The sequence below is a fragment of the Dendrobates tinctorius genome, unplaced genomic scaffold (assembly GCF_039654945.1).
Source record: "Dendrobates tinctorius isolate UK_male_01 unplaced genomic scaffold, ASM3965494v1 ptg000011l, whole genome shotgun sequence".
NCBI classification, from domain to species: domain Eukaryota; kingdom Metazoa; phylum Chordata; class Amphibia; order Anura; family Dendrobatidae; genus Dendrobates; species Dendrobates tinctorius.
The window spans coordinates 40,800,081-40,826,612 of NW_027361679.1; the positions used below are offsets into that span (position 1 = coordinate 40,800,081).

Sequence of the window (26,532 nt, forward strand, 5' to 3'; positions counted from 1 at the left end):
CTTCTTTGTGTAGCAGCATGGGAAAGTCTCATGAAATCAGCCAAGATATCAAGAAGAGAATTGTGGACTTACACTAATCTGGCTCATCCTTGGGTACAATTTCAAGATACCTGTTAAGATTATTTTTAATTATTTAATATCCACTTAAAAGCGGAGGCATTTCTTTTTGCTTTTTTATATACTTTCTTCCTATCTGTTACAACATTTACTGTATAAGTATGCAAGTGAGAAGAGATGCCTCATTGCCAACTATCCCAGCTTTCCGAAACATATGGATCCAATGGGCCTGGGATTATATAAACCCCATTCAAAATTAAGATTTTGGGATGCATCAGGGGTGTAACTATAAGGTGTGAGGATTTCCTGTGGGGGTTTGGGTTGGGCTTAAATACTCCAAAATTGTTGTCAACCATGGAGATTGTAGTTATGAGAAAAGATTCATTATGAATATAATGTGGTCATAGTCCAGAAATTACAGGTAATTACTCTACTCTTGGGTGACATCCCAGACTTAAAGTTGGCAACAAAATAATTAAACATACCAAAACAAGTTATAGAGATAGATTAAAAACGCCCCATACACATTGGCTGTCGGCTAATTAATGCTTCTGCCAATTGTTCGGCCAACAGCCATCTATCCCATAGAGGAGCTCATTCGACTGATCACTTCTGTGTCATCTACGAGAACCAACAGATATCTTAGCCAGCAACTTATCTTTGGGAGAACAAAGCAATTGGCATTACTAAATCGGTCATACCCGATCAACATCTCCCCCAACAGTCAGTTGACTGGTGCCCCCCAAACACACTAGACCGTTGGTGTAACCATCAATATCAGAAGGTTTGGCTGATATTAGTCCAATATGTATGGGGGTCTTTAGGCCAGTTTCCCATGGATGTATCACATCTGCTACAGTCACCGCTCCCCCTCTGTGCACATATAAGTGTTCTTTTAAGCTCAGCTCAGCTGTGCATCTGGGTAGTGCAGAAATAATAAAAATACGGTACATGAAAAAGGCAATATTGGAACAAGTAAATATTAACTTTAGAAAAGATGGAGATCTCACAGAATAATGGCTATTTTTATTTTCTGTCTTCTATAAAATCACAATGCTATTCTTCTGAAAGTACTGTTAATTCCTTAACATATGTTCAGACATTGACCAGTGGAACAAAGTCATAGAGCAGCTGGGAACACCGTGTCCAGAATTCATGAAAAAACTTCAGCCAACAGTTCGGAACTATGTAGAAAATCGGCCTAAATACGCTGGTCTCACCTTCCCCAAGCTTTTCCCAGACTCTCTATTTCCAGCAGATTCTGAGCATAATAAACTTAAAGGTAGGTGTATAAAATATATCACATGAGGTTTTTCAATTAATGTACATCAGCTACATTGGTAATTTACCCTCGCTACATATGTGTCCGTTTCCTTCCCAGTTAAGGCCCCGTCACACAAAGCGACTAACCAGCGATCACGACAACGATATGAACGTGTCAGGATCGCCGGTATGTCGCTACATGATTGCTGGTGAGCTGCCAAACAGGCAGCTTCACCAGTGGTCAGCACAGCGACGACGAGCACGCTCGTTGCTGTGTACCCTTAGTTACCAGCGCGCTGATGCAGGGAGCTGGTAACTAAGGTACACATCGGGTTTCTAAGTGCCGTGCACCCCTTAGAAACTCGATGTGCACCTTGGTTACCAGCTCCTGGTCGCTGGTTTCCCGCCTGTCACACGCAGCAATGCGTACTGGCCAGCGGGAGACCAGCGACCCCAAAAATGTCCAGAGGATTCCACAGCGATCAGCGATACCCGGCAGGGGGGGCGGTCGCTGATCGCTGTTACACACAGCGATCTCGCTGGTGAGATCGCTGTTGCATCACAAAACTTGTGACTCAGCAACGATCTTGCTAGCGAGATCGCTATGTGAGACGGGGGCTTTAGGCTTTAGATAATGAGATTTTTAGTTTTGATTTTATGTGAATCTAAAATTGCCTTTTGTCCTCCTTTCACACACATGTATCATATACATTGGGAAAGGTCAGCTAAAGATTGGATTCAATAGATCAGATCCACAATGGATGAGCAGTCATATAAAGATCACAGCATGTGATGTCTCACGTCACAATGACTCATCCAGTGACTTACAATGAGCAGAGAGGATTATGTAATTGGCAAAAGTGGTGTCTTTTCATATATTTGGTAGAAGGACATGTGTGCTGGTTCAAGAACACGTCATCACAAACCGTAATGGGAAATAGTACAACAATGTTTAGATATTCCTATATTACAGCATTATATCAGAATAGTCTGCACTTGATGCAACGTGAGTACAACATTAGTTATTTTATGAGAAAGTTTGAATTGCATGAATTAATAATGCATTCATATATTTTTTATCATAGTCTATAGCATCTTTTTGTATTACCCACTAAGGTAATATTTTATGCCCATATTGAAAGTCTGCCATCTTGAACATTCATTCTGTCTGTTTATATATTGGCAACATTTTAGTATGTCCATCAGTGTCTCAAAACTATCAGACATGCAAAAAAAAGATAACATATGTCTATGCATAGTAACACATCTTTTGTGACTTCTTGTCACTTAAAGGGGTTTCCCCAGAATAAAAGTTCATTTTAATCAATAGATATAGGAATAATAATAATTTCCACAATTGAATGTGTTAAATAAAATGTTCCTGTGCTGAGATAATCTTATAAATGTGTCCCTGCTGTGTACTGTGTAATAGCTGTGTCTGACCGTGCAGGAACGTGGTCTGAGCCTACCACAGCTCCTGGGCAGGAGAGGACGCAAAAGAGAATATACAGACAGGACAGCATGGAATCGTAAATTATTTTTTCTTTGAAGTAAAACATTGTTTAAAAATAGGGTTGGAAAATTACCTTACAAAAAGAATCAGCTGTGATCTCATGCTGTGCTATCTGTATACTCTTTTGAAAAGTAGTCACAAATATCTCATGCAAAATAGACTTAAGGTACTGTCACACTTAGCGATGTACCAGCGATCCCGACCAGCGATATGACGCGGTCAGGATCGCTGGTGCATCGCTAAGTGGTCGCTAGTGAGCTGCCACACAGGCAGTTCTCACTAGCGACATCGCTGGGGACGGGGGTCGCTACTTACCTGTCACACCAGGCGATCCTGCATCCTCCCGCCCGGCTCCATGCGTCGCTCGTCGTCACAGCAGGAAGCGCCGCAGGAAGCTGACGACGATAAACAGTCCAGGACGTTCTCGCGTGATCAGCGATAAGCAGCGGGGGAGCGGGTGGTAGGTAAGTATCAGACATAGCGATATATTCCTAGCAATATCGCTATAACGTCACAAGTTATAGCGATATTGCTAGCGATATCTCTTAGTGTGACATGCCCTTTAATTTACCAGTGAAAAGTTTGGACACACCTGTTCATGTAATGTTTCCTTGTTCTTATTGGAATGTGCGCATTGTAGACTGACTGAAGGTGAAAAAACCACAAAGGAGCATGGAAACAATTATTTAATACTTGCAAAACAAACCAGAATGTTTTAAAACTTAGAATCCTCAAAGTGGCCTCCTTTTAATGTGATGACAGCTTTACACCCCTTAGCCAGAGTACCTCCCGGTGTCCCTCAGTCTCCAGGCCTCCCCCCATGGCCGCCGGCGTCTTCTTCCCGTAAGAAAATGGCGGGTGCATGCGCAGTGCACCCGCTGAGATCTGCCAGCCGGCACCCGGCAACAATAGGAAGATTTTTCCTTTTGGTTAATTTTGGTCACTGTGATAGACCCTATCACAGTGATTAAAATAAAAAAAATAGTAAATACCTCCCCCCCTTAGTTAGAGAAAAATAATGAAATAAAGAAAATATATTTATTTTCATTTTCCCATTAGGGTTAGAGTTAGGCTAAAGTGAGTTGGGCTAGAGTTAGGGTTGGAATTAGGGTGTGGGTTAGAGTTGGAATTAGGGTTAGAGTTGGAATTAGGGTTAGGTTTAGGGTTGGGATTAGGGTTAGGGATTAGAGTTAGGGTTGGGATTAGGATTAGGGTTGGGATTAGGGCTAGGGATGTGTTGGGGTTAGGTTTGTTAGGGTTATGGTTAGGGTTCGGATTAGGGTTGGGATTAGGGTTAGGGTTGTGGTTAGGGTTGTGGTTAGAGTTATGGTTAGGTTTGGGATTAGGGTTACGGGTGTGTTGAGTTAGAGTCGTGATTATGGTTGGGATTAGGGTTAGGGGTGTGTTGGGGTTAGGGTTGGAATTAGAATTGAGGGGTTTCCACTGTTTAGGCACCTCCGGGGGACTCCAAACAGCACCACCATTGATTCCAGCCAATTTTGCTTTCAAAAATTCAAACGGTGCTCCCTTCCGAGCCCCGAAGTGTGCCCAAACAGTGGTTTGCCCCAACATACGGGGTTCAGCGTACTCAGGACAAATTGCACAACAACTTTGGGAGTCTAATTTCTCCTGTTACCCTTGGGAAAATAAAAAATTGGGGGCTAAAAAATTATTTTTGTGGGAAAAAATTATTTTTTTACTTTCACGGGTCGGCATTATAAACTTCTGTGCTCACCACACATCTAGATAAGCTCCTTGGGGGGTCTAGTTTCCAAAATGGGGTCACATGTGGGGGTTTCTACTCTTTAGGCACATCAAGGGCTCTGCAAATTCAACATGACACCCGCAGACTATTCCATCAAACTCTGCATTCCAAAATGGTGCTCCTTCCCTTCTGAGCTCTGCCATGCGCCCAAACAGTGGTCCCCCCACATATGGGGTACCAGGGTACTCTGGATAAAATGGACAACAATTTTTGGGGTCCAATATCTCCTGCTACCCTTGTGAAAATAAAAAACTTGAGGCTGAAAAATGATTTTTGAGGGAAAAAATTATTTTTTTATTTTCACGGCTCGGCAGTATAAACTTCTGTGAAGCACTTAGGGGTTCAAAGTGCTCACCACACATCTAGATAATCTCCTTGGGGGGTCTAGTTTCCAAAATGGGGTCACATGTGGGGGGTTTCTACTGTTCGGGCATATCAAGGGCTCTGCAAACGCAACATGACGCCCGCAGACTATTCCATCAAACTCTGCATTCCAAAACGGCGCTCCTTCCCTTCTGAGCTCTGCCATGCGCCCAAACAGTGGTTCTCCCACATATGGGGTGCCAGGGTACTCAGGATAAATTGGACAACAACTTTTGGGGTCCAATATCTCCTGTTACCCTCGTGAAAAGAAAAAATTTCAGGCTAAAAAATAATTTTTGAGAAAAAAAAAAAACATTTTTTATTTTCATGGCTCTGGGTTATAAACTTCTGTGAAGCACTTGGGGGTTCAAAGTGCTCACCACACATCTAGATAAGTTCCTTAAGGGGTCTAGTTTCCAAAAGGGTGTCACTTGTGGGTGTTTCCACTGTTTAGGCACATCAGGGGCTCTCCAAATGCGACATGGCGTCCAATCTCAATTCCAGCCAATTCTGCATTGAAAAAGTCAAACGGCGCTCCTTCCCTTCCAAGCCTTGCGGTGTGCCCAAACACTGGTTTACCCCCACATGTGGGGTATCGACGTATTCAGGAGAATTTGCACAACAAATTTTGTGGTTGCTTTTTCTCCTTTTACACTTGTGAAAATAAAAAAAAATGGTTCTGAAGTAAATTAATTTGTAAAAAAAGTTAAATGTTAATTTTTTTCTTCCACATTGCTTCAGTTCCTGTGAAGCACGTAAAGGGTTAATAAACTTCTTGAATGTGGTTTTGATCAGCTTGAAGGGTGCAGTTTTTAGAATGGTGTCACTTTTAGGTATTTTCTACCATATAGACCCCTCAAAGTGACTTCAAATGTGAGGTGGTTCCTAAAAAAAGATGGTTTTGTAAATTTTGTTGTAAAAATGAGAAATCGCTGGTCAACTTTTAACCCTTATGTGTTCCCAACGAAAAAAAAAAATAATTGTTTCCAAAATAGTCCTGATGTAAAGTAGACATGTGGGAAATGTTAGACTGTGTTACCAAGGTTTTGTCCCTCAGACAATTTTGAGTGTTCCTGACGATTTTTTCATGCTGATTTCATAAATGACTTCAGATTTTTGAGAAATGATACAAGACATTATAATATTCTGTTATAATTCTAAAAAAAACTCATATATAAACTTTTTCTGAAACAGTATATTCCAAAATTTTCCACTGAAATAACATAAATTGCTGATCTACACATATGCAAGCACTTATGCGAATTCCGCACAGGCGCAGTGAATCATTCGACTGACCGTGTATGGAGCATACCACATCTCCTGGGCATGGGAGGAATCAAAAGACAAGACTGACATAGTTAGAGCATGGCTGAATGGATCATGACCTTCAATGCCATATGCTGTCTCAATGATATGGAGAGAGCAGAGAGATCATGTAACAGATTGCTACTTCTGCCATACAAATGTAACTGGATATTCAGCAAAGAACAAGAAATCAATAGAATATCCTAATCTTCCTTCAGCCATAAGACCAGTGCCACATGATGAAAGTCTTCATGTTCCAAAGCTGCCCAAAGTATGGACAATGGAGGATGACGAACATGAACTAACAATGTCAGTGGAAAATGAAACTGCTGCAGATCCAGACTTTGAGCCTTCTACATCTAATCCACATCTGTTCAGTCAAGCTGATCTGAGTGACTTGGTCAGAGATTTGAAATTGTCAAAGAGGCAGGCAGAATTATTGGGATCAAGGCTACAAGAAGTGAATCTCTTATTGCCAAGAATAAGAGTTTCTGTTTTTCGCAGTCGTCAAGAAGACCTTAATCAATTTTTCAACCATGTCGACAGTTTAACCTTTTGCAACGACTTCTTGGGGTTGTTTGGTGCTTTTGGATGCGAACATGACCCGAAGGAATGGCGACTGTTCATTGACTCGTCAGTTTTAAGTCTGAAGGCTGTTTTGCTACACAATGGAAATATCTATCCTTCTATACCTATTGGACATGCCGTACACATGAAGGAAACGTATGAGAATATGGAGTTACTGTTGACCCACATTAATTATAGAAGTTATAAGTGGAACATATGTGGTGATCTAAAAGTTGTTGCACTTCTTCTTGGACTGCAACTTGGATATACCAAGTATTGTTGTTTTGTTTGTGAGTGGGACAGTCGTGCACGAGAAATGCACTATTTCAGAAAGGACTGGCCACTCCGCGAAAAACTGGTTGCTGGACAGAAGAATGTTAAACTTAATCCTCTCGTTGGTCCAGCAAAGATATTTCTCCCTCCTTTGCATATTAAACTTGGGCTTATGAAAATTTTTGTCAAAGCAATGAACAAAGAATCAGAAGTGTTTTCTTACTTGTGACAGAAATTTCAAAGAATAAGTGGTGCAAGGATTAAAGAAGGTATGTTTATTGGCCCACAGATCAGAGCTATAATGAATGACAGTAGCTTTGATGGTCTTTTACACAAGTGGCATGGAGAGCCTTTAAAGGTGTGACCTTCAACTTCCTTGGCAACAGCAGGGCACTGAACTTTGAACAACTCGTGGTCAACATGCTCACAGCATATCATTTGATGAAATGCAATATGTCGCTAAAAGTGCATTTTCTACATTCTCACTTGGACTTTTTTTCCAGCCAATCTTGGTGCCATTAGCGATAAACACGGTGAAAGATTTCACCAAGACATTGCGCTGATGGAGAAAAGGTACCAGGGAAAGTGGAGTACGTCAATGCAGGCTGACTATTGCTGGAATCTTATTTGAGAAGCATCTGACATGGATTATAAACAAAAGTCGTCTGCAAAACACTTTAGAACAATTGCTTTTGCTACTGACATCGATGCACATGTATGTAGTGTCTCGGACATCATAATGTGGACTATATACTGTTGTTTCTTAACCCCTTACTGCCAGCTGATGGAATAGTACGTCAGCTGGCAGTATCCCCCGCTTTGAGGTGGGCTCCGGCGGTGAGTCCACCTCAAAGCCGCGACATGTCAGTTGTTTTTAACTGCTGACATGTGCCCGCAATAGGGACGAGCGGAATCGCAATCCGCCAATGCCTATTAAGTAGTTAAATGCCGCTGTCAAACTCTGACAGCGGGCATTTAAATGCACTTCCGGACGCCTGTCCGGAAATCCGCACAGCGATGAGCCCACTCACGTGGTTGGGGGTCATCGCTGTGTTGCTATCACAACCAGAGGTCTCCTCGAGACCTCTGTGGTTGTTGGTGGCAAATTGCTATGAGCGCCACCCTGTGGTCGGCGCTCATAGCAAGCCTGTAATTCTGCTGCATAGAGGTGATCTGAGCATCAACTGTATGTAGCAGAGGCGATTGCGCTATGGCAGCTTCTAGCCTCCTATGGAGGCTATTGAAGCATGCAAAAAGTAAAAAAAAAAAGTGTTTAAAAATATTTAAAAAAATTGAAAGTTCAAACACCCCCCTTTCGCCCCAATCAAAATAAAACAATAAAAAAAAAAAATCAAACCCACACATATTTGGTATCATCGCTTTCAGAATCACCCGATCTATCAATAAAAAAAGAAATAACCTGATCGCTAAACGGCATAGCGATAAAAAAATCAAAACGCCAGAATTCCTTTTTTTTTGTTCGCCACGACATTGCATTAAAATGCAATAACGGGCAATCAAAAGAACATATCAGCATAAATGTGGTACAATTAAAAACGTCCGCTCGGCACGCAAAAAATAAGCCCTCACCCGACCCCAGATCACGAAAAATGGAGACGCTACGGGTCTTGGAAAATTGCGCAATTTTTTATTTTTTTTAGCAAACTTTGGAATTTTTTTCACCACTTAGATAAAAGAGAACCTAGACATGTTTGGTGTCTATGAACTTGTAATGACCTGGAGAATCATAATGGTAGGTCAGTTTTAGCATTTGGTGAACCTAGTAAAAAAGCCAAACAAAAAACAAGTGTGGGATTGCACTTTTGCAATTTCACCGCACTTAGAATTTTTTTTCCCGTTTTCGAGTGCATGACATGGTAAAACCAATGATGTCCTTCAAAAGTACAACTCGTCCCACAAAAAAAAAGCCCTCACATGGCCATATTGATGGAAAATAAAAAAGTTATGGCTCTGGAAAGAAGTGGAGCGAAAAATCAAAAAAAGCTCCGTCATGAAGGGGTTAAAAATCTTACGCAATACAGACTTTTGCATCACATATTTGTGTTCAGCATATCAAAATCTATAAGATGCAATAACATTTTTTCAGGGGACAAGAACTTCCCTAAAATTTGTTGCGCAGTGTTATTTATTAACTATTTTGTGTGACATATCTCTCTGATTTAAGGGCATAAAAATGAAAAGTTTGAAAATTGCAAAATTAGAATTGTAAAAATTAGCCTGGTCATTAAGCTGCAAATTGGCTCCGTCACTAAGGGGTTAAGACATCAAGTTCAGTTTAAAAGTTTAACATATTCTGGTTTGTATCACATATGTTTCTACTCCTTTTTTCCTTGTGTGTTACTTCAGTATAAATGCACAAAGAAGAAGGAAAACCATTTCATAAACATTTTGAAATTTTGTATCTCTGATACAGACCTCTTTTAAACATTTTAACACATACCAAGAAAAAGTTAAGTCTTACTGTTTATATTACGTTGGTGATCACCACTTCTATTTTTAGTATTAATATAATGTATTAAGCCTAATTTACCCTGTATAAATGTGGCTATATTAGTGACAGAAATCATGTTGTCACCATTATTTCTTATCCAGCCAGCCAAGCAAGAGACCTTTTATCAAAGATGCTAGTGATTGACCCAGCAAAGAGGATATCAGTGGATGAAGCGCTACAGCACCCCTACATAAATGTTTGGTATGACCCTGCAGAAGTTGAAGCGGTAAGACTTTGTATTCGCATTCTGAAAATATCACTAGACTTAAACTTACCACAGGAGCCATTTTCATACTTGTATACTTCTATTTAAAATTCAGCGTTATTGTTTTATTCGAGTTATTATGATCTAATAAATATATTAATAAATGTGATATCAGAATAAACTGTTTTTAGACCAATTTACAAATTCATTAATAATGGCAGATAGCAATCTATTCAGCTGTAGCCCATTATGGACACACTAGGCTTAAAAGGAATCTGTCAGTAGGATCAACCCTTCTTTTGGGCATATAGATCATAGGACGCTAAATATTACCTTCATATCTGTGATCAGATGTCTTATTCCAGAGAAATTAACTTTTTTGTTATATGTAAAGGGCTGTTAAAGGGGTATTCCCATCTCCAAGACCCTATCTCAATATTTAGTAGATGTAATAATATTAGCAAATACCTCCAATTGGAAATGTAGTACTGTTTTTGTGATTTGCTATGTCACATCCCCTACCCCATGTTGGCCATTGAAGTAGCTTAGGTATCCCTGGTGTTAGTGTTAGTTACTGCAATGCCCTACATTGGGTAAGCAACATAGTAAATTAGAAAAATTATGCTACATTTCTAATGTGAGGTATTTGCTAATATTAGTATATTTTTACACCTAACGCATGTTGGTATAGGATCCTGGTGATAGTAATACCCCTTTAAGTTCTATGGGCCTGACACTGATCTGCATGAGAATCTGCTTCCAGAGATTATTTTAAATCAAAGAGGAAGTTACCAGGGTGAGACATGTGATGACTGACACTTTGCTCTCATGATCACATACAAGTCTGCAGCAGAACTAACACAGTACAACAGAGCTAACACAGTACAGCAGGGCTAACACAGTACAACAGAGCTAACACAGTACAACAGAGCTAACACAGTACAACAGAGCTAACACAGTACAACAGAGCTAACACAGTACAGCAGGGTTAACACAGTACAACAGAGCTAACACAGTACAGCAGGGCTAACACAGTACATCAGAAGTTTGTCTCATTGCAAAAACATTTACAGCTGCAGTCCTCCCACAGTGCTTCAGCTTCCACCTCACAGGCAGCCAGTGTAGGAGAAGGGAAGTCCAGCATAGCTGTAGCACTATAAGAAGACAACTGAACAAACATGTTCCTCATCATAGAGAGAGAGAGATAGACTAATAGTGCTTCAGGGTGGGCCTGTGGTTAGGTGTTTCCTTGGTTTCTCTGGCCTAGAGCACCAAGAATAAGGGCCCCGTCACACATAACGACTCACCAGCGATCCCGACAACGATATCAACGTGTCAGGATCGCTGGTAAGTCGCTATGTGATCGCTGATGAGCTGTCAAACAGACAGCGAGCGCGCGGCGTCACTGTGTTCGTTAGTTACCAGCGCGCTGAAGCAGGGAGCTGGTAACTAACGTACGCATCGGGTATCCAAGGCACGTGCATCCCTTAGATAACCGATGTGTACATTAGTTACCAGCTCCCTGCTTCAGCGCGCTGGTAACTAACGAACACATCGGGTTTCTAAGGGACGCACGTCACTTGGATACCCGATGTGTACTTTAGTTACCAGCTGATCGCTGGTCTCCCGCCTGTCACACGCAGCGATGCAAAGTCCAGGGCTTTCCTACAGCGATCAGCGATACCGGCAGGGGGGCCGGTCGCTGATCGCTGTCACACACAGCGATCTCGCTGGTGAGATCGCTGTTGTGTCACAAAACTTGTGATTCAGCAGCGATCTCACTACGTGTGACGGGTCCCTAAGACTCTGCCTACTTCTAACACTGATTACACAAGAGCCACAAGACGCATTTCTTCACCCCAGGTATCATTTTAATCAGTTTATCATCGGCAACATGATAATGTCTGTAGTTTACTTACAAAATCCTGCTGGCTGCTTAATAACATCATAAATGTGAAACCCTAATAGAGCTATTCCAGATAGTGTAATTGTATACACTATACTGCCCTAAAAATACAAAAAATTTCACTAAAAAGTTCTTCCTGATCCAGAGTCATGCGACAAATCACACACTCCCTCTCTGCATAAATGTAGGAAGTATAATTTGACATAAACACCAGAAATCTTCAAACAGTAGTCATAAAAGGCATTGGAGTTGCTGATTTTCTGAGAGGAGTTATGTGATGGATCCAGGGATTTTACCAAATCAATAGATATATTCCTGGACGTCTTACTTAGTTGCTTAGTGAATATTAAGGAATAACACTATATGGAACTGTTATTACTTTATAGAACAGACATATCTGTGTGATTTAAAGCACCAAGTTCATGATTAAAAACATTAAAGGGTTACTCTGCTCACTTCTGCATCCGGAGATGAGTAGTCAACACGTATCATTCACCTGATCTATTTGTCGGAATAGGACAAAGTGTACAGTACTTGACAATAGCTAACACTTCCCAGCAGGTAACTGGAGACGGAATAATATCCCCTGTATTTTAGTCTGTAGTGGCCCCCGACTGTGTGGAAATCAGTTTCCAATAAATTGCATCTCCAAGTCATCAAAGCGGGAACATTTTAAGGTACCGTCACATTTAGCGATGCACCAGCGATCCCGACCATGATACGACCCGGTCAGGATCGCTGGTGCATCGCTAAATGGTCGCTAGTGAGCTGCCAACCAGGCATATCTCACCAGCGATGCAGCAGCGGTCGGTGGTCGTTACTTACCTGTCAGACGAGGCGATGAAAAAGTCCTCCCGCCCGCGTCCACGCATCGCTCGTCGGCGCCAGCAGGAAGCGGCCGACGAGAAACGGCCCTGGACGATCTCAAGCGATCAGCGATAGACAGCGGGGGAGCCGGTCGGAGGTAAGTGTCACATATAGCGATATCGCTAGTAATATCGCTGCTGCGTCACAAAATCGGTGACGCTTAAGCGATATCGCTAGCGATCTCGCTTAGTGTGACGGGGCCTTTATGTAGACATAGAAAAGCTATCTCAAGAGATGGAATCATTTTTTTAATCCAAAAAGAAAAATAATTAGCGTAAATAGAATCTGGCAGTGGAATACTTAATATTAGGCAGGGTACTGGAAAGGAATTGGTTAGTTGCGGTTCCTTAGTCTCTGGCTTATCGTATTATTGGAACCTGCACATTGTTATATTCTTAGCCCAAGTGTATTACTTAAATATCACATAATCAGTCATCACAAGAAATAACACCTTATTGAGTGTTGCTCCTTGTTTAGATGTACTGACAACAGGAAGTCAAAGGTTGTTCCTAACTAGGCAAGATATCGTTAGGCATCAGATTCCTGGCACTGCACAGCGGGAATCCAGAGCCAGACATCCTGCGGTCTCCCATTCTCCTCCGACCGCTTGGACTCCTGCTCAGCAATTACGGCGAGCCAGGCATTCTCCTCAGACTCGTTCTGTGAGCCTGGTTGTTGCTGCCACCTCCGATGCAGCAATGGTAGCGCAACCTGCTTTGCAGGGAACCGCTCCAGAGGCTAAGTCCTCGTGCCGTGCTACTGGGCATGCCTGCAACGTGCCCTCTCAGTGGAGAGCAGGGGTCACATGTGCAGGTCCTGTGTCGGATCTGATTGGTCCTTCCCAAGCCATGCGCTAGTGTAGCATATTATTCTGTGTGTGTATGGTGATGGATGCATGGACTGGTGTCTGACTCATTATGAAACCCCTACCCTCTGATATTATGAGTGGTGACCGAGTGTGTATAGTCAGCTCCAGGGTTGTGGCAAGCTACACGCCACTTGCTCCACGCCTACACTAGCGTCCGTCGGCGCCCGGTCCTTGGCGCCGACGCTTGCGGCTTTCTCTGCCGCTGCGCTGTAGTAACAGCAGCTATTGGTGTTCGCGGCTGTGATGCCACACGCAGGCCTCTGTGACGCTAACAGGGCCCGCGCCTTTGCTTTAGTGTTCGCCAAGCGACTCTGTGTTTGTACGGAGCCGCCCTTAGCGTTCGGGTGACGTTAACCCGAGCGCAGTACCGCACCTACTAGGTGCATCTGCCATTGTTCAGCAGCGGTCTTGTCACCTACCGCACGGTGGACCACGGGCGGCGAACGCACCTACTATTATTTATATTTGGTGCGTTCCGCCGACCCTAACAGATATCACCTATCCAACTGCATATGCACCACCACTCCATTCACTGTGTATGGGATTCCTGGAGATAGCGGGGTACGGTGCTCAGCTAGCTCAAGTAGTCCAATAGCCAATTAGCATGTGTGATCTCTGCTTCTTTATAAAGGGGCATTTCAGAGCACTGTTCCCAGTATGGATGGAGTTCCCAGTAGTCGGCTATCCAGAGATCAACAAGTTATAATCTAACCTGTGGATACGTGATGACTTGGCCAGAAGGAAACAATTATCCATTAAGATATGAAATTGTATCGGAAGATAAAATTCTATGGGTTAATGAACCACAAAGTTCATTTTTAGGAATAATTTAGATAGTGAACAAATTATATAGTGGGAACTTTTGATTTCAGCCTTTTTTTTTCTTTAGTGTGCATACAGTGGCATGTAAAAGTTTAGGCACCCCTGGTCAAAATTACTGTTACTGTGAACAGTTACGCAAGTTGAAGATTAAATTATCTCTAAAAGATATATACTGTTTTTTTCGAACTTTAAGGCCTCTTTCACACTTCAGTTTTTTACAATCAGTCACAATCTGCCAGGTTTTGAAAAAAAACGGATCCTCAATTTTCTTTTGAGGATCTGTTTTTTTTTCTCCATTGACTTTCATTAATGGCGGATTGTGACGGATTGCTGTCCGTTTTTTTTTGAGGATCCGCCAAAAGTTGCTGTCCGTCACCATCATCAAAGATTTCAAAACGGAGCTTGCAACGTTTTTTTTTCTGGCGGATCCTCTAGACACTCATTTAACCCGAAATTCTTTCTGGTTGCCCGACAAGAAAAAAAATCTCTCTCTCTCTCTCTCTCCAAAAATGTGGCGGAAGATGGGGGGTGTCTTATAGTCCAGATGTACCGGCTCTGGCTGTGGTGGGGAGGTGGGGGGAACGGTTTCGGCGGACCAGTGGGTCACAGAGGCAGGAGCCGGCATCTGCAGCCAACTCCTGCGCCCGCTGCTAAAGAGAAATGAATATTCACTGCGTTCCACGTCCATGGGCGAGGAGAGCAATGAATATTAATTTCTCTTTAATAATAGTATCTTGGTATGATTTCCCCCCAACCCCGGTCCTGGTATGCATGGCCCTATCCTTATAATTGGCCCCCATCCTGGTACAGTTGTGGCCAAAAGTATTGACACCCCTGCCATTCTGTCAGATAATACTCAGTTTCTTCCTGAAAATGATTGCAAACACAAATTCTTTGGTATTATTATCTTCATTTAACTTGTCTTAAATGAAAAAACAGAAGAGAATGAAGCAAAAAGCAAAACATTGATCATTTCACACAAAACTCCAAAAATGGGCCAGACAAAAGTATTTGCACCCTCAGCCTAATACTTGGTTGCACAACCTTTAGCCATCAATGAGTTTCTTACAATGCTCTGCTGGAATTTTAGACCATTCTTCTTTGGCAAACTGCTCCAGGTCCCTGATATTTGAAGGGTGCCTTCTCCAAACTGCCATTTTTAGATCTCTCCACAGGTGTTCTATGGGATTCAGGTCTGGACTCATTGCTGCCCACCTTAGAAGTGCTTTCTCTCAAACCATTTTCTAGTGCTTTTTGAAGTGTGTTTTGAGTCATTGTCCTGCTGGAAGACCCATGACCTCTGAGGGAGACCCAGCTTTCTCACACTGGGCCCTACATTATGCTGCAAAATTTGTTGGTAGTCTTCTGACTTCATAATGCCATGCACACGGTCAAGCAGTCCAGTGCCAGAGGCAGCAAAGCAACCCCAAAACATCAGGGAAACTCCGCCATGTTTGACTGTAGGGACCATGTTCTTTTCTTTGAATGCCTCTTTTTTTCTCCTGTAAACTCTATGTTGATGCCTTTGCCCAAAAAGCTCTACTTTTGTCTCATCTGACAAGAGAACATTCTTCCAAAACGCTTTAGGCTTTTTCAGGTAAGTTTTGGCAAACTCCAGCCTGGCTTTTTTATGTCTCAAGGGTAAGAAGTGGGGTCTTCCTGGGTCTCCTACCATACAGTCCCTTTTCATTCAGACGCCGACGGATAGTACGGGTTGACACTGTTGTACCCTCGGGCTGCAGGGCAGCTTAAACTTGTTTGGATGTTAGTCGAGGTTCTTTATCCAACATCCGCACAATCTTGCGTTGAAATCTCTTGTCAATTTTTCTTTTCCATCCACATCTAGGGAGATTAGCCACAGTGCCATGTGCTTTAAACTTCTTGATGACACTGCGCACGGTAGACACAGGAACATTTAGGTCTTTGGAGATGGACTTGTAGCCTTGAGATTGTGAGGAAGCATGAGCAATTTGGTTTCTCAAGTCCTCAGACAGTTCTTTGGTCTTTTTTCTTTTCTCCATGCTCAATGTGGTACACACAAGGACACAGGGCAGAGGTTGAGTCAACTTTAATCCATGTCAACTGGCTGCAAGTGTGACTTAGTTATTGCCAACACCTGTTAGGTGCCACATGTAAGTTACAGGTGCTGTTAATTACACAAATTAGAGAAGCATCACAAGATTTTTTGAACAGTGCCAATACTTTTGTCCACCCTCTTTTTTATGTTTGGTGTGGAATTATATCCAATTTGGCTTTAGGACAATTCTTTTTGTGTTTTTTCATTTAAGACAAATTAAATGAAGATAATAATACCAAAGAATTTGTGTTTGCAATCATTTTCAGGAAGAAACTGAGTATTATCTGACAGAATTGCAGGGGTGTCAATACTTTTGGCCACAACTGTATGCATGGCTCCATTAGAAACCAAAAAAAAAATTATACTTACCTACCCGGCGCTGCCTCGCAGCGTCCTGCTCCGGTGCCAGCAACTGCTTTATGCTTGTAAGCAGCGCATGGCAGGGACGTCATGCACTGCTCACAAGCAGAGCACAGCTGTCGGAATACTCACCGGGACTGTGGTCGCAAAGAGCAGTGAGTATTCATTGCTCTTCAGTAGCATGTGGTGTCAGCCACTGGCTTCCTGCTGATGCCGGTGGTCACATGTGCCGATACTTAAGAGAAATGAATATTCATGACAAAAAAATGAAAATGAAAAATTACATTTAAATCAGACCTGTTGGGTTCACTGTGCTATCTTTATATGGCTGTATATAACGGGGTGAAATAATGACTTTGTAAACATATATTTTTCTATTATTTAATGCCGTATTTCCATGTACAAAAAAGTTTATATGGTGCTAGGTAGGATTCATAATAAAAAGTATTTCTGTTTTTTTTTCTGGTGATTGTCAGCTTTGCCTGTTTGTAGATACAGTCTCCTAGCTGTCCATGGGTAGTGTAAGCAGAACTCCTAGCCTTTCTGTATGGTGTCCTCACATAGAGGAGCGTAGGAAACCATGCACGTGAAATCAATTTAAAAGGAAGGGTAAGACGATTGTAACTTTTGCGTTTTCTACGACAATCCCAGCAGATTTATGAAAACCAGGCAGGGTTTGGGTAAGATGAGGCGTCTCTGGACACGGTTCACAAATACATCATAATTTACCTAAAAAAGAGATGCAAGTTATAACAGAAATGTACTCCAGTCCCGGACTGGAGTACATTTCTTGCAGTAGCATATCTCAGCTGATTTAGGGGCATCTTACTTCAGTGCACTCTTTATCAAGACTTTGCGAATCAGGAGCTATGATTAAAAAGTATAGAAATATTAAAATCATGATAATGAACATTATTTTAGAATGTTATAAAGACTTATTTGTAAAATTGAATAAAAAAAATTGATCCGAATTTGGATCATATCAAAGGGGTTATTTGGGACCACTAAATTAATACCTTATTTTTGTGATAGGCTATTTGAAGGGGCTTCGTTGCTTAAACAGTGGCTGTGCTTGGTATTCCATCTTACTACAACTTCAGTTGAATGGGATTGATCTGTAATTCCAAACATTAATTGTATGGAGGTATTCTTGATAAGGCATGGAGGGCATGGGTCATTCACTGCGGTCCTCACTGATCAAATAGCGATTGCCTGTCCTATTTTTACCATTAATGTCAAACAACCGCCAATCGACAACATGTTTTCTGATCTGTGGTTTTTTGATAGCCTCTTTAGAGAAGCTGACTGCACTTCAGTAATAGATCATTCAGTGTACATAGGATGCCATTGTTCTTAAAAGTACATTTCATGTTTACACAGGACAATGCGTTACCAAGACCGATGATCATTTAAGCAAGTCATAAGATTATTTCACCTGATGAACGTCGAGTTTGGGATTTTTAAATAATTGAGCTTGAGGACTTTTAACTGAAAAGGATATTGGTTAATGGGGACTTTTCACAACATTTTTCACATTGAACTGGACACACAATGTAATAATGACTGCAGAGCGGAGCAAAATGTTTTTATTTTTTAATTTTTTTTAGTTTAATTTTGCCTCTTCATTGCGGAGATATTAACAATCAAATATTTGGCACTTAATGAGTTAACTTTAGTTAAGTCCAAGTGGGTGCTATAAGATAGCTTTTGCTGGGGGTGTGTACGTCTGCATTTTGTATGACACTGACCAATCATAAGCAGGTAGCAACATAGAAGTGCACAAGGATCTGGAATTATGTCATCAGGGTCACATGACCTGATTCCACAGACCTTGCCAGAGGAAGTGTGCAGTCTAAATAAGCACTCACTGAAGATACAGTACACAGCACCGAAGTGAGGAGCTTTTATCTTCAGTGCTTATTTATGCTGTGCATGCTGGCTGGCAGAACCTGTGGACTTTGGTCATGTGATCCTGATGAAATCCTTCAGCACTCGTATGTTTCTGCCTGCTTATGATTGGTCAATGTAATACAGGAGGCAGCAAAAACTCGCCCCCAGCGAAAACTATCTAATAACATCCACTTGGATGTAACTAAAGTTAACTCAATAGGTGCCAAATATTTGATTGCTAATATCCCCACAACAGATAGAGGAAACTTAGAAGAAAAAAGATAAAGAAAACACCTTTCTGTAACCACTATTACGTGGTATGTCCAGTTCAACATGAAACATTTGGTGAAAGGTACTCTTTAACTATAGTTTATACTGTAGCTTGTATCCAGTTCAGTATATAACTTTGCCCCACTACATTTACTAACCATATAAATGAAATTACTATCTCATGTGATGGTGTTGGCATTGATACTATTTGAATTACTAATTGAATAGCACGTGGCCTAAAAATGAAATGAAATTGTTATTGTTAGGGACCATGGTGTAGAATGTAAGATTAGATAGGATTGGAGCCAGTGCTTCCATTGATGTTAGTAACATCATACCACTACAAAGCAAAAAGAATACTAAAATTTACTTTGTTTTTTTTTTTGTTTTTTTATAAAGAGCTAGAGGTTTGTGCCATGTTTATTGCATTAAAGAGTTTAAAGTATGTCTACGCTTTCTTGTATTTAAAAGGTTTTTCCCACAATAAAAATTCATTTTAATTAATAGATATTGGAATAATAATTTCCACAATTGGATGTCTTAAAAAAAATCTTCCTGTGCTGACGTAATAAATAAATGTGCCCCTGCTATGTACTGTGGTTGCTAGTTAGTTGCTATGTTAGTTTCCATTGAGGGAGTCGTGCAGTTGATTTACATTGACTTTAATGGACAAAATTATTTTTCTAAAACTAGTGTTCACCCTACTTTAGCATGGAACACGTATGTAATCTGAGCTACATACAAGGTGTTTCAAAGAGAATGATGCATAATTGTAGCCTCAGTATTTATACCCAACAGAACATAACACAAATTTTTTTTTTAACATGAACAGTTACACTATTTAGCCAAGTATTATTTATTCACTATAAATGTTCAAAGTGGTGATTTCCACTGGTGACATGGCAGATAGCGAGGCAGTAGTCCAGTACTGTCAAGATGCATGCCACCATGTGCTTGGATATGGACTCCACTGTTTTGGTGATGTCTCCGTCGTTCTGATCTTGTGACTGGGGGCAGATACACTGATGTAACCCCACAGAATAAATAGTTGCAGGGTGTTAGATCTCGGATCGTGGACGCCAGTGCAACATTGATGAATCAACTCCTGACAACGCATCACTGAAACAGTGGAGTCCATATCGGAGGATATGCTGGCATGCATCTGGATGGAACTACCGCCTAAATATCTGCCATGTCACCGAAGAAAATCACTTTGAACATTTGTAGTGTATAGATAAAACTTGGAGAGATAGTGTGATTTTTTATGTCAATACATTTGTGATATGTTAACTCCGTTAGGTGAGTCCTGGGTTCAAATCCCACCAAGGACAACCTCGCAAGAAATTTGTATGCTCTCCCTGTGTTTGCGTGGGTTTCTTCTGAGTTCTCTGGTTTTCTACCATAGTCCAAAGACATACTGATAGGGAATTTAGATTGTGAGCCTCAATGGGAACAGTGACGATAATGTCTTTAACCCCTTTAGGCACTTCCAAGGTCACCTCCCCATTTGATGCGGGCTCCAGCGATGAGCCTGCAACTTTTCCAGCACATGTCAGCTGATTCCATCAGCTAACATGTGTCCCTAACAGCTACTGGTGGAATTGCGATCCACCCACAGCTGTTAACATGTTCAATGGTGCTGTCAATCTCTGACAGCTGCATTTAACATGATCGCGGGTCGACGATGGGTTGGCAGGACAACCTTGGGTCTGCAGGAGACCCCTGTGGTTGTCATCACCAAAGATGAGCATTTTAGCATAGCAGGGCCGAAGAAGAAAAAAACAAAGTTTAACTTTTGCCCCATTTAAAATAAAACAGTTGAAAAAAAAAATATACCCATATTTGGTATTGCCGCAATCACAATCGCCCAGTCTATCAATATATAAAAAGAATTCGTCTGGTAAACGACGGAACAAGAAAAAAGTCAGAATGCCAGAATTACTTTTTTTGGTCGCCGTAACTGCATTAAAATGCAATAACGGGCGGTCAAAAAAATCCTATCTACGCCAAAACAGTCAGCTTGGCACTCAAACAATAAGCCCTCACCCAGCCCCAAAGACGCTATAGGTCACTGAAAATGGCAACTTTTTTTTTTATTTTACAAACTTAGGATTTTTTTTCACTATTTAAATAAAAAAGAACCTAGACATATTTGGTATCTATGAACTTGTAATGACCTGGAAAATCATAATGGCAGATCAGTTTTCGCATTTAGGAGGGGTTCACACGTATCGGATCTCTCGCGGAAATTACCGCGAGAGTTCCGGAATTCCATTCCGCTGGAAAATCGCATTTTAAATTACCGCGATTTTCCCGCAGAAAAACTAGCATTTTGCAAGCGTAATTAGCTTGCAGAATTGCTAGCGTTTTCCAAGCGATCTGTAGCATTGCTTGGTGAACTGATCGACAGGTTGGTCACACTCGTCAAACATAGTGTTTGACGAGTGTGACCAACTTTTTACTATTGAGGCCGCCTATGCGACATCAATAGTAAAAGATAGAATGTAAATAATAATAATAATTAAAAAAAATTGTTATTCTCACCTTCCGACGTCCCGCGCAGCCTTCCCGCCTCTCTCCACGCTCCCGGTCCCAGTAATCCTTTGCGACAATTACCGTGATGACGTCCGTTCTCGTGGGATCACGACGTCGCGCGAATGACCGCGAGACTTTGCGATCCTGCGAGAACGGACGTCATCGCTCGCAAAGGTTTACTGGGACCGGGAGCGTGGAGAGAGGCGTGAAGGCTGCGCGGGACGTCGGGAAGGTGAGAATAACAATATTTTTTATTTTAAATTCTATTTTTTACAGGGATATGGTACCCAAAGCTCGGAGGACAGTCTCCTCTCCTCCAGACCGTGAGTACCATCCGCAAATGTTCTGCTTACTTTTCGCATGGTGTGCACAGCCACATGCGGAAAGTAAGCAGAACAATGCATTTCTATGGGTGCGGGATCGCCACAATTCCACGAAATTAATGAGCATGCTGCGTTTACCGCGAAGCAATTCCACCGCGGTAAAAACCGCAGCATTAGCACAGCATTGCGGAATCCCATAGGAATGCATGGGATGCTTATTTTTCGCGTTTTCACGGCAAAATCGTGCGGTTAAAACCGCCGCAGAAACACGAAAAAAAGCCACGTGTGAACGCAGCCTTAGTGAACATGGAAAAAAACCTGCCCTTTGAAATTCTTCCCATTTTTCAGTACACTATATGGTAAAACCAATGGTGTCGTTCAAAAGCACAACTCGTACCGCAAAAAACAAGCCCTCACACAGCCATATTCACGGAATAATAAAAAAGTTAAGGCTCTGGGAAGAAGGGGAGCAAAAAATGAAAACTCAAAAACGGAAATACCCAACTTGGTGAAGTGGTTAAAGCGTGATGGAATAAATGGCTCTGCATAAGGGAGTAAAATAAATAAGAAAGCCCTATATTTTTCTCATTGATAAATGGAGTAAGGGTCCCATTTCACTTAGTGAGGCACCAGCGATCCCGACAACGATACGACCTGGTAAGGATCGCTGGTGCGTTGCTAGATGATCACTAGTAAGCTGCCAAACAGGCAGATCTCTTCAGCGACGCAGCAACGATCCAACAATCAAACACATCGATGCATGCTGGCCAGCAGGACACCGACGACGAAATAATGGCCCAGGACATTCGAGCACAAACAGCGATATCCAGCAGGGGGGCCGGTCACTGCTGCGTATCATATGTAGTGAGATCGCAGGCGAGATCGCTGTTGCGTCACAAAATCGGTGACGCATTAGCGATCTCGCTATGTGAGACGGGGCCTTTACTCATAGTGAACCTCTACTCTGTTATCTATCTCAAAGAAACTTTGTATAGGGACAGGTAATCATATAATAGTATTTTCTGGATGAGTCTAGCTGTCTTGCTATATCTTCTACCATCAATCTTATCATTTTCCCATTCATATTTTCATTGACCAGTTTGGAGTGGTTCTAGGGAACCCTGATTTCTAAATCAAAACCACTGGCCTAGTCTCTAGCTTCTCTGCATTCAAGAGCTTTTTGGCAATCATGCACTATTTCAAAGCATTCGTCATCTGTCCTGATTAAAAAGATCAATAAAGTTGTAGGGGATATCACTTAAAGAAATGGCAATATTCAAGTGGCTGATTACTGGGAGCTCAAGTATCAGTTTCCGTCAGTGGCATAGAGAGAACTGCTTTCTGATTAGTTAAGATCACTGATATGTGGTGGCCACAATTTTTTAGGTAACTCTCTGTGGGGCGGCAATGGTATTGCCAATTTTTTTTTTCTGTTCCGATACTGCTATAATGGCACTGCACTATGTGGAAGATCTGTTACACTATTGCTACTGTGTTGGTATAACTAATAACTGTGTTTATGTTGTCCCACTTCATTAACTGTTAATTAATGTAGATATCTACTGTAAATTGCTGTTAGCGCTAGAAAAAATTCTATACAAATAAAGTACACTAATAGCATGTCGTCCAAAACACATCTGTCCATTTTTCATTCTTAAATAAATGTAACCACTTTAATTCTTTGACGATTCCTATCCTTTTCTGCTGTGTATATAGTCTCCACCTTTATTTTCCTGGAAACATTCATTTTACCCTCCTCTTTTTCTCCCCCCCCCCCCTTTTTCGTCCGCTTTGTCCCATAGATTAAAAAGACAACTGTTCTGAAAGATTGGCTGAAGTGTCCGAGTGCTTTCACATTGCGATCTGGCTCCTGTTTGGTGGCCCCTTTGAGGCTTATGTCTGAACCCCCTGCATAACGGGATTCAGATGTATGCGCCGACAAGGCCATAGATAATAATGGTGCCGGCAGAGTGATCGTGCCCTCTGCAGTGCATCGTTTCCGAGTTTGTACACCTACTGGAGGCGGACACCCAGATGTAGTAGACTGCATCTGAATGTCCACTTCCAGTAGTCATATCCTTCCGAAAATTATGCACGTTAGAGTGCACATTCGCCCTGCCGGCACCATTATTTTCTATGACCCTGTCAACACATACGTCCGAATCCTGTTTTACGAGGTGCAGACGTAAACCCTGAAAGGGCCACCGAATGGGTGCCAGAGCGCACCCTAATAGAAACCCACTGTGGCTCAAACTAAGCTGTACTAAGCCCCATTGTTTACCGATACCCACCCTTCCATTCTTTACACACCATCAAAAATATGTAGAAAACGAAGGTGGGAAAGACCATTACTTCTCTGATATTTTCTGGGCCAGAGCGGCCTGTCCTCCCGAGTGTCTATTTTTATTATTTTCTGTGATTCCTAGATGTACTGGTATGTTAAGATTTTACCATGACCAATTAAAAAAACAAAAAAAACGTAAGAAATATTATAGACCAGTGATAAATTCATGAAACCGTGCAATACAATGTAATTGCCCTAAAGCTGCAGAGCGTTTTGTGATATGCATAATATGATTTCATTCACTTACCCAACCCATTCTCCTCCATTTTCAGCCTCAGGACCCTGTGAGGGAGAGATGGAATGGACAAACAGTCAAAACACAGAATAATGACAAGGTTATATTCTACGTTTGTAAAAATGCAATTGTTCAATGTTGAATTATAGACCCAGGCTGTAAAATTAGTTAAGCAGGACATAATCATACCATGCAATATGTGATGATCAGTTTTATTTAAAGGAAAAAAAAGTTTTGGGCATAGAAAATACATCTGTGCGTTTTTGTACTTTTAGTTTTAGAACAGTTTTAGGGTGTTTTTTCTACTTTATTTCTAGTTATTCTTCATATGTACATTTCATTTTGGGCTTAAAAATGCTAAAAAGAACTGACTGCATACTATGTTATTATTGAGTCCAATACCTAGCCTGTATGCAGTAGGCTTCATCTTGTGTCTTCAGACACTCAAAATGTATTTATTCCCATTTTCTATGCAAGGAATATGAAGCTATACATCAGAAAAAAAACAGACATTATCCATTGAGAAGATTACTTAAGAAGATAATCATTACAGATTTGTTGGCCTTTTTAGGCCACCAATTAGTTGTGGACATTCACTGTAAAGAGCGGCTGTCGCTTGCTCAAAGAATTGAACTAAATACCTTGTGAAAATCTCAGAGGTTGTCTAATCCTACCATACTTTTCAGAAGTATTCACATTTGTTTCTTCTGGAGCGCAGTATGTGAAATCTTTGCTTGTAGTCCAGCTGGGCATTTCTTTAGAGTTTTGTCTTGGTTGACGTGTGAATTTAACCCCTCCCTCCCAGATGCTGCCAATCACAGCTCAGCTGCATCAGAGACTGCTAGATTAACTGCTAAGCTGTGATTGGCAGCATCAGTATGGGAGGGATGAAAGTGCATGTTCACAGAGAAGACTGTAAAGAAACGCCCAGTTGGACTGCAGAGCAGAGATTTCACATTGTGCACTCAAGAAGGAACAAATGTAAATAATCTTTGCAGTGCAGTGACGCAAAACAGAAAACAGCTGCAAAATCAGGAGAGCTTAGAGATTTTTACAAGTTATTTAACTTAATTTTTTAAGTGACAGGTCCTATTTAAGGAGCCCTTCAGACACCAAGTAGACTATTTTGCACTTAATAATTATTGGTCCAAATATGTTTAAACTGTTGTTTAGGAATATAAGCCATAGTCAAGAGGTGAAAGATCTCAATGTTGTGATCTTTATATGTTACTTACATTTTTAAGTGTAAACATGGGCTTTAATATCTTTTTCTTTTTTTTTATTTCATAGTGAGTATTTAGTGGTAGTAAAATGTCATGTCTTCAGTCCTACAAAGTCAAAAGCTTGGTTTGAACCCTTAGCTACAAGAGAAAAGACAGCTTCTCCTTAGCTCAACATTACTATATACAGCATGACATGAGAGGTTGTGGAAAATAGACAATCCCTTTAAACTATAATTTTATACTCATTTTTCATGAAGCTAGAATAATTTGCTGCATTCTGTAGCTAGCAAGATTTTATATGTTGCTGTAATATTCTGATTTCTCTTTCAATTTTCTGTTCCCAAAAATTCTAAAATCAGAATTAGGCTGAATTTAGACATCCGTGAACCACGGTCCATATATGATCTGGCTGCAGGTCTCCAAACCAGAACTCTACAGCCTCATAGGCACATATGAGTCTGTTGAGGCTGAGTCCGGAGACCCTCGGCCGGTCTGTACGTCTTGGTTCGTATACAAACTGTATTACATGAACGGCTGAGCTACATTCCATACAGTTTACTTTATTTGCTCCCTCAGATATTACGACAAATAGGGGTTACTGTTTTGTATGAAAGACATATAGACCTCTAAATGCAAATCAATGAGATATCAGATTTCTTATCACGTGTCAGATCAAGAAAAAGCTTTACTATCAACGTAACCCTACAGATGCTAGGGCTCAATGGTATCCATGGAAGAAAATTCTATAGGAAAAAAGAATAGAAGAGGAGGAATTATTGATGTTTTTGATGCCCTGAAATTCATGTGTGACACAATGAACAATTTCTCAAAATGGATATGATTTTAATAATGCATAAAACTTGTTTGTGTCACAAGGAATACATTGAATAATTGCAATGTTCTTAAGGTTTTATGTACACTTATAGTAAGCACATTCAACATACTGCCTTCAAATATCTAGATTTATCTCAGTATTATGGGAAGTATGG

General features: G+C 41.2%; 1 protein-coding gene across 7 annotated transcripts in view; it reads left to right on the forward strand.

Moving 5' to 3' along the window:
• The window catches only part of MAPK10 (mitogen-activated protein kinase 10), a 367,409-nt gene that overhangs the window by 310,397 nt on the left and 30,480 nt on the right, over nt 1-26,532 (forward strand). For 5 of the 7 annotated variants that reach the window (XM_073541530.1, XM_073541550.1, XM_073541560.1 and 2 more), the window contains exons 9-11: nt 1,157-1,339; nt 9,720-9,844; nt 24,358-24,420. In XM_073541530.1, the coding sequence (XP_073397631.1) occupies nt 1,157-1,339; nt 9,720-9,844; nt 24,358-24,420 (371 nt within the window). The remainder of the gene's footprint in view (nt 1-1,156; nt 1,340-9,719; nt 9,845-24,357; nt 24,421-26,532) is intronic. The other 2 variants (XM_073541540.1, XM_073541533.1) reach the window with 1 other exon arrangement.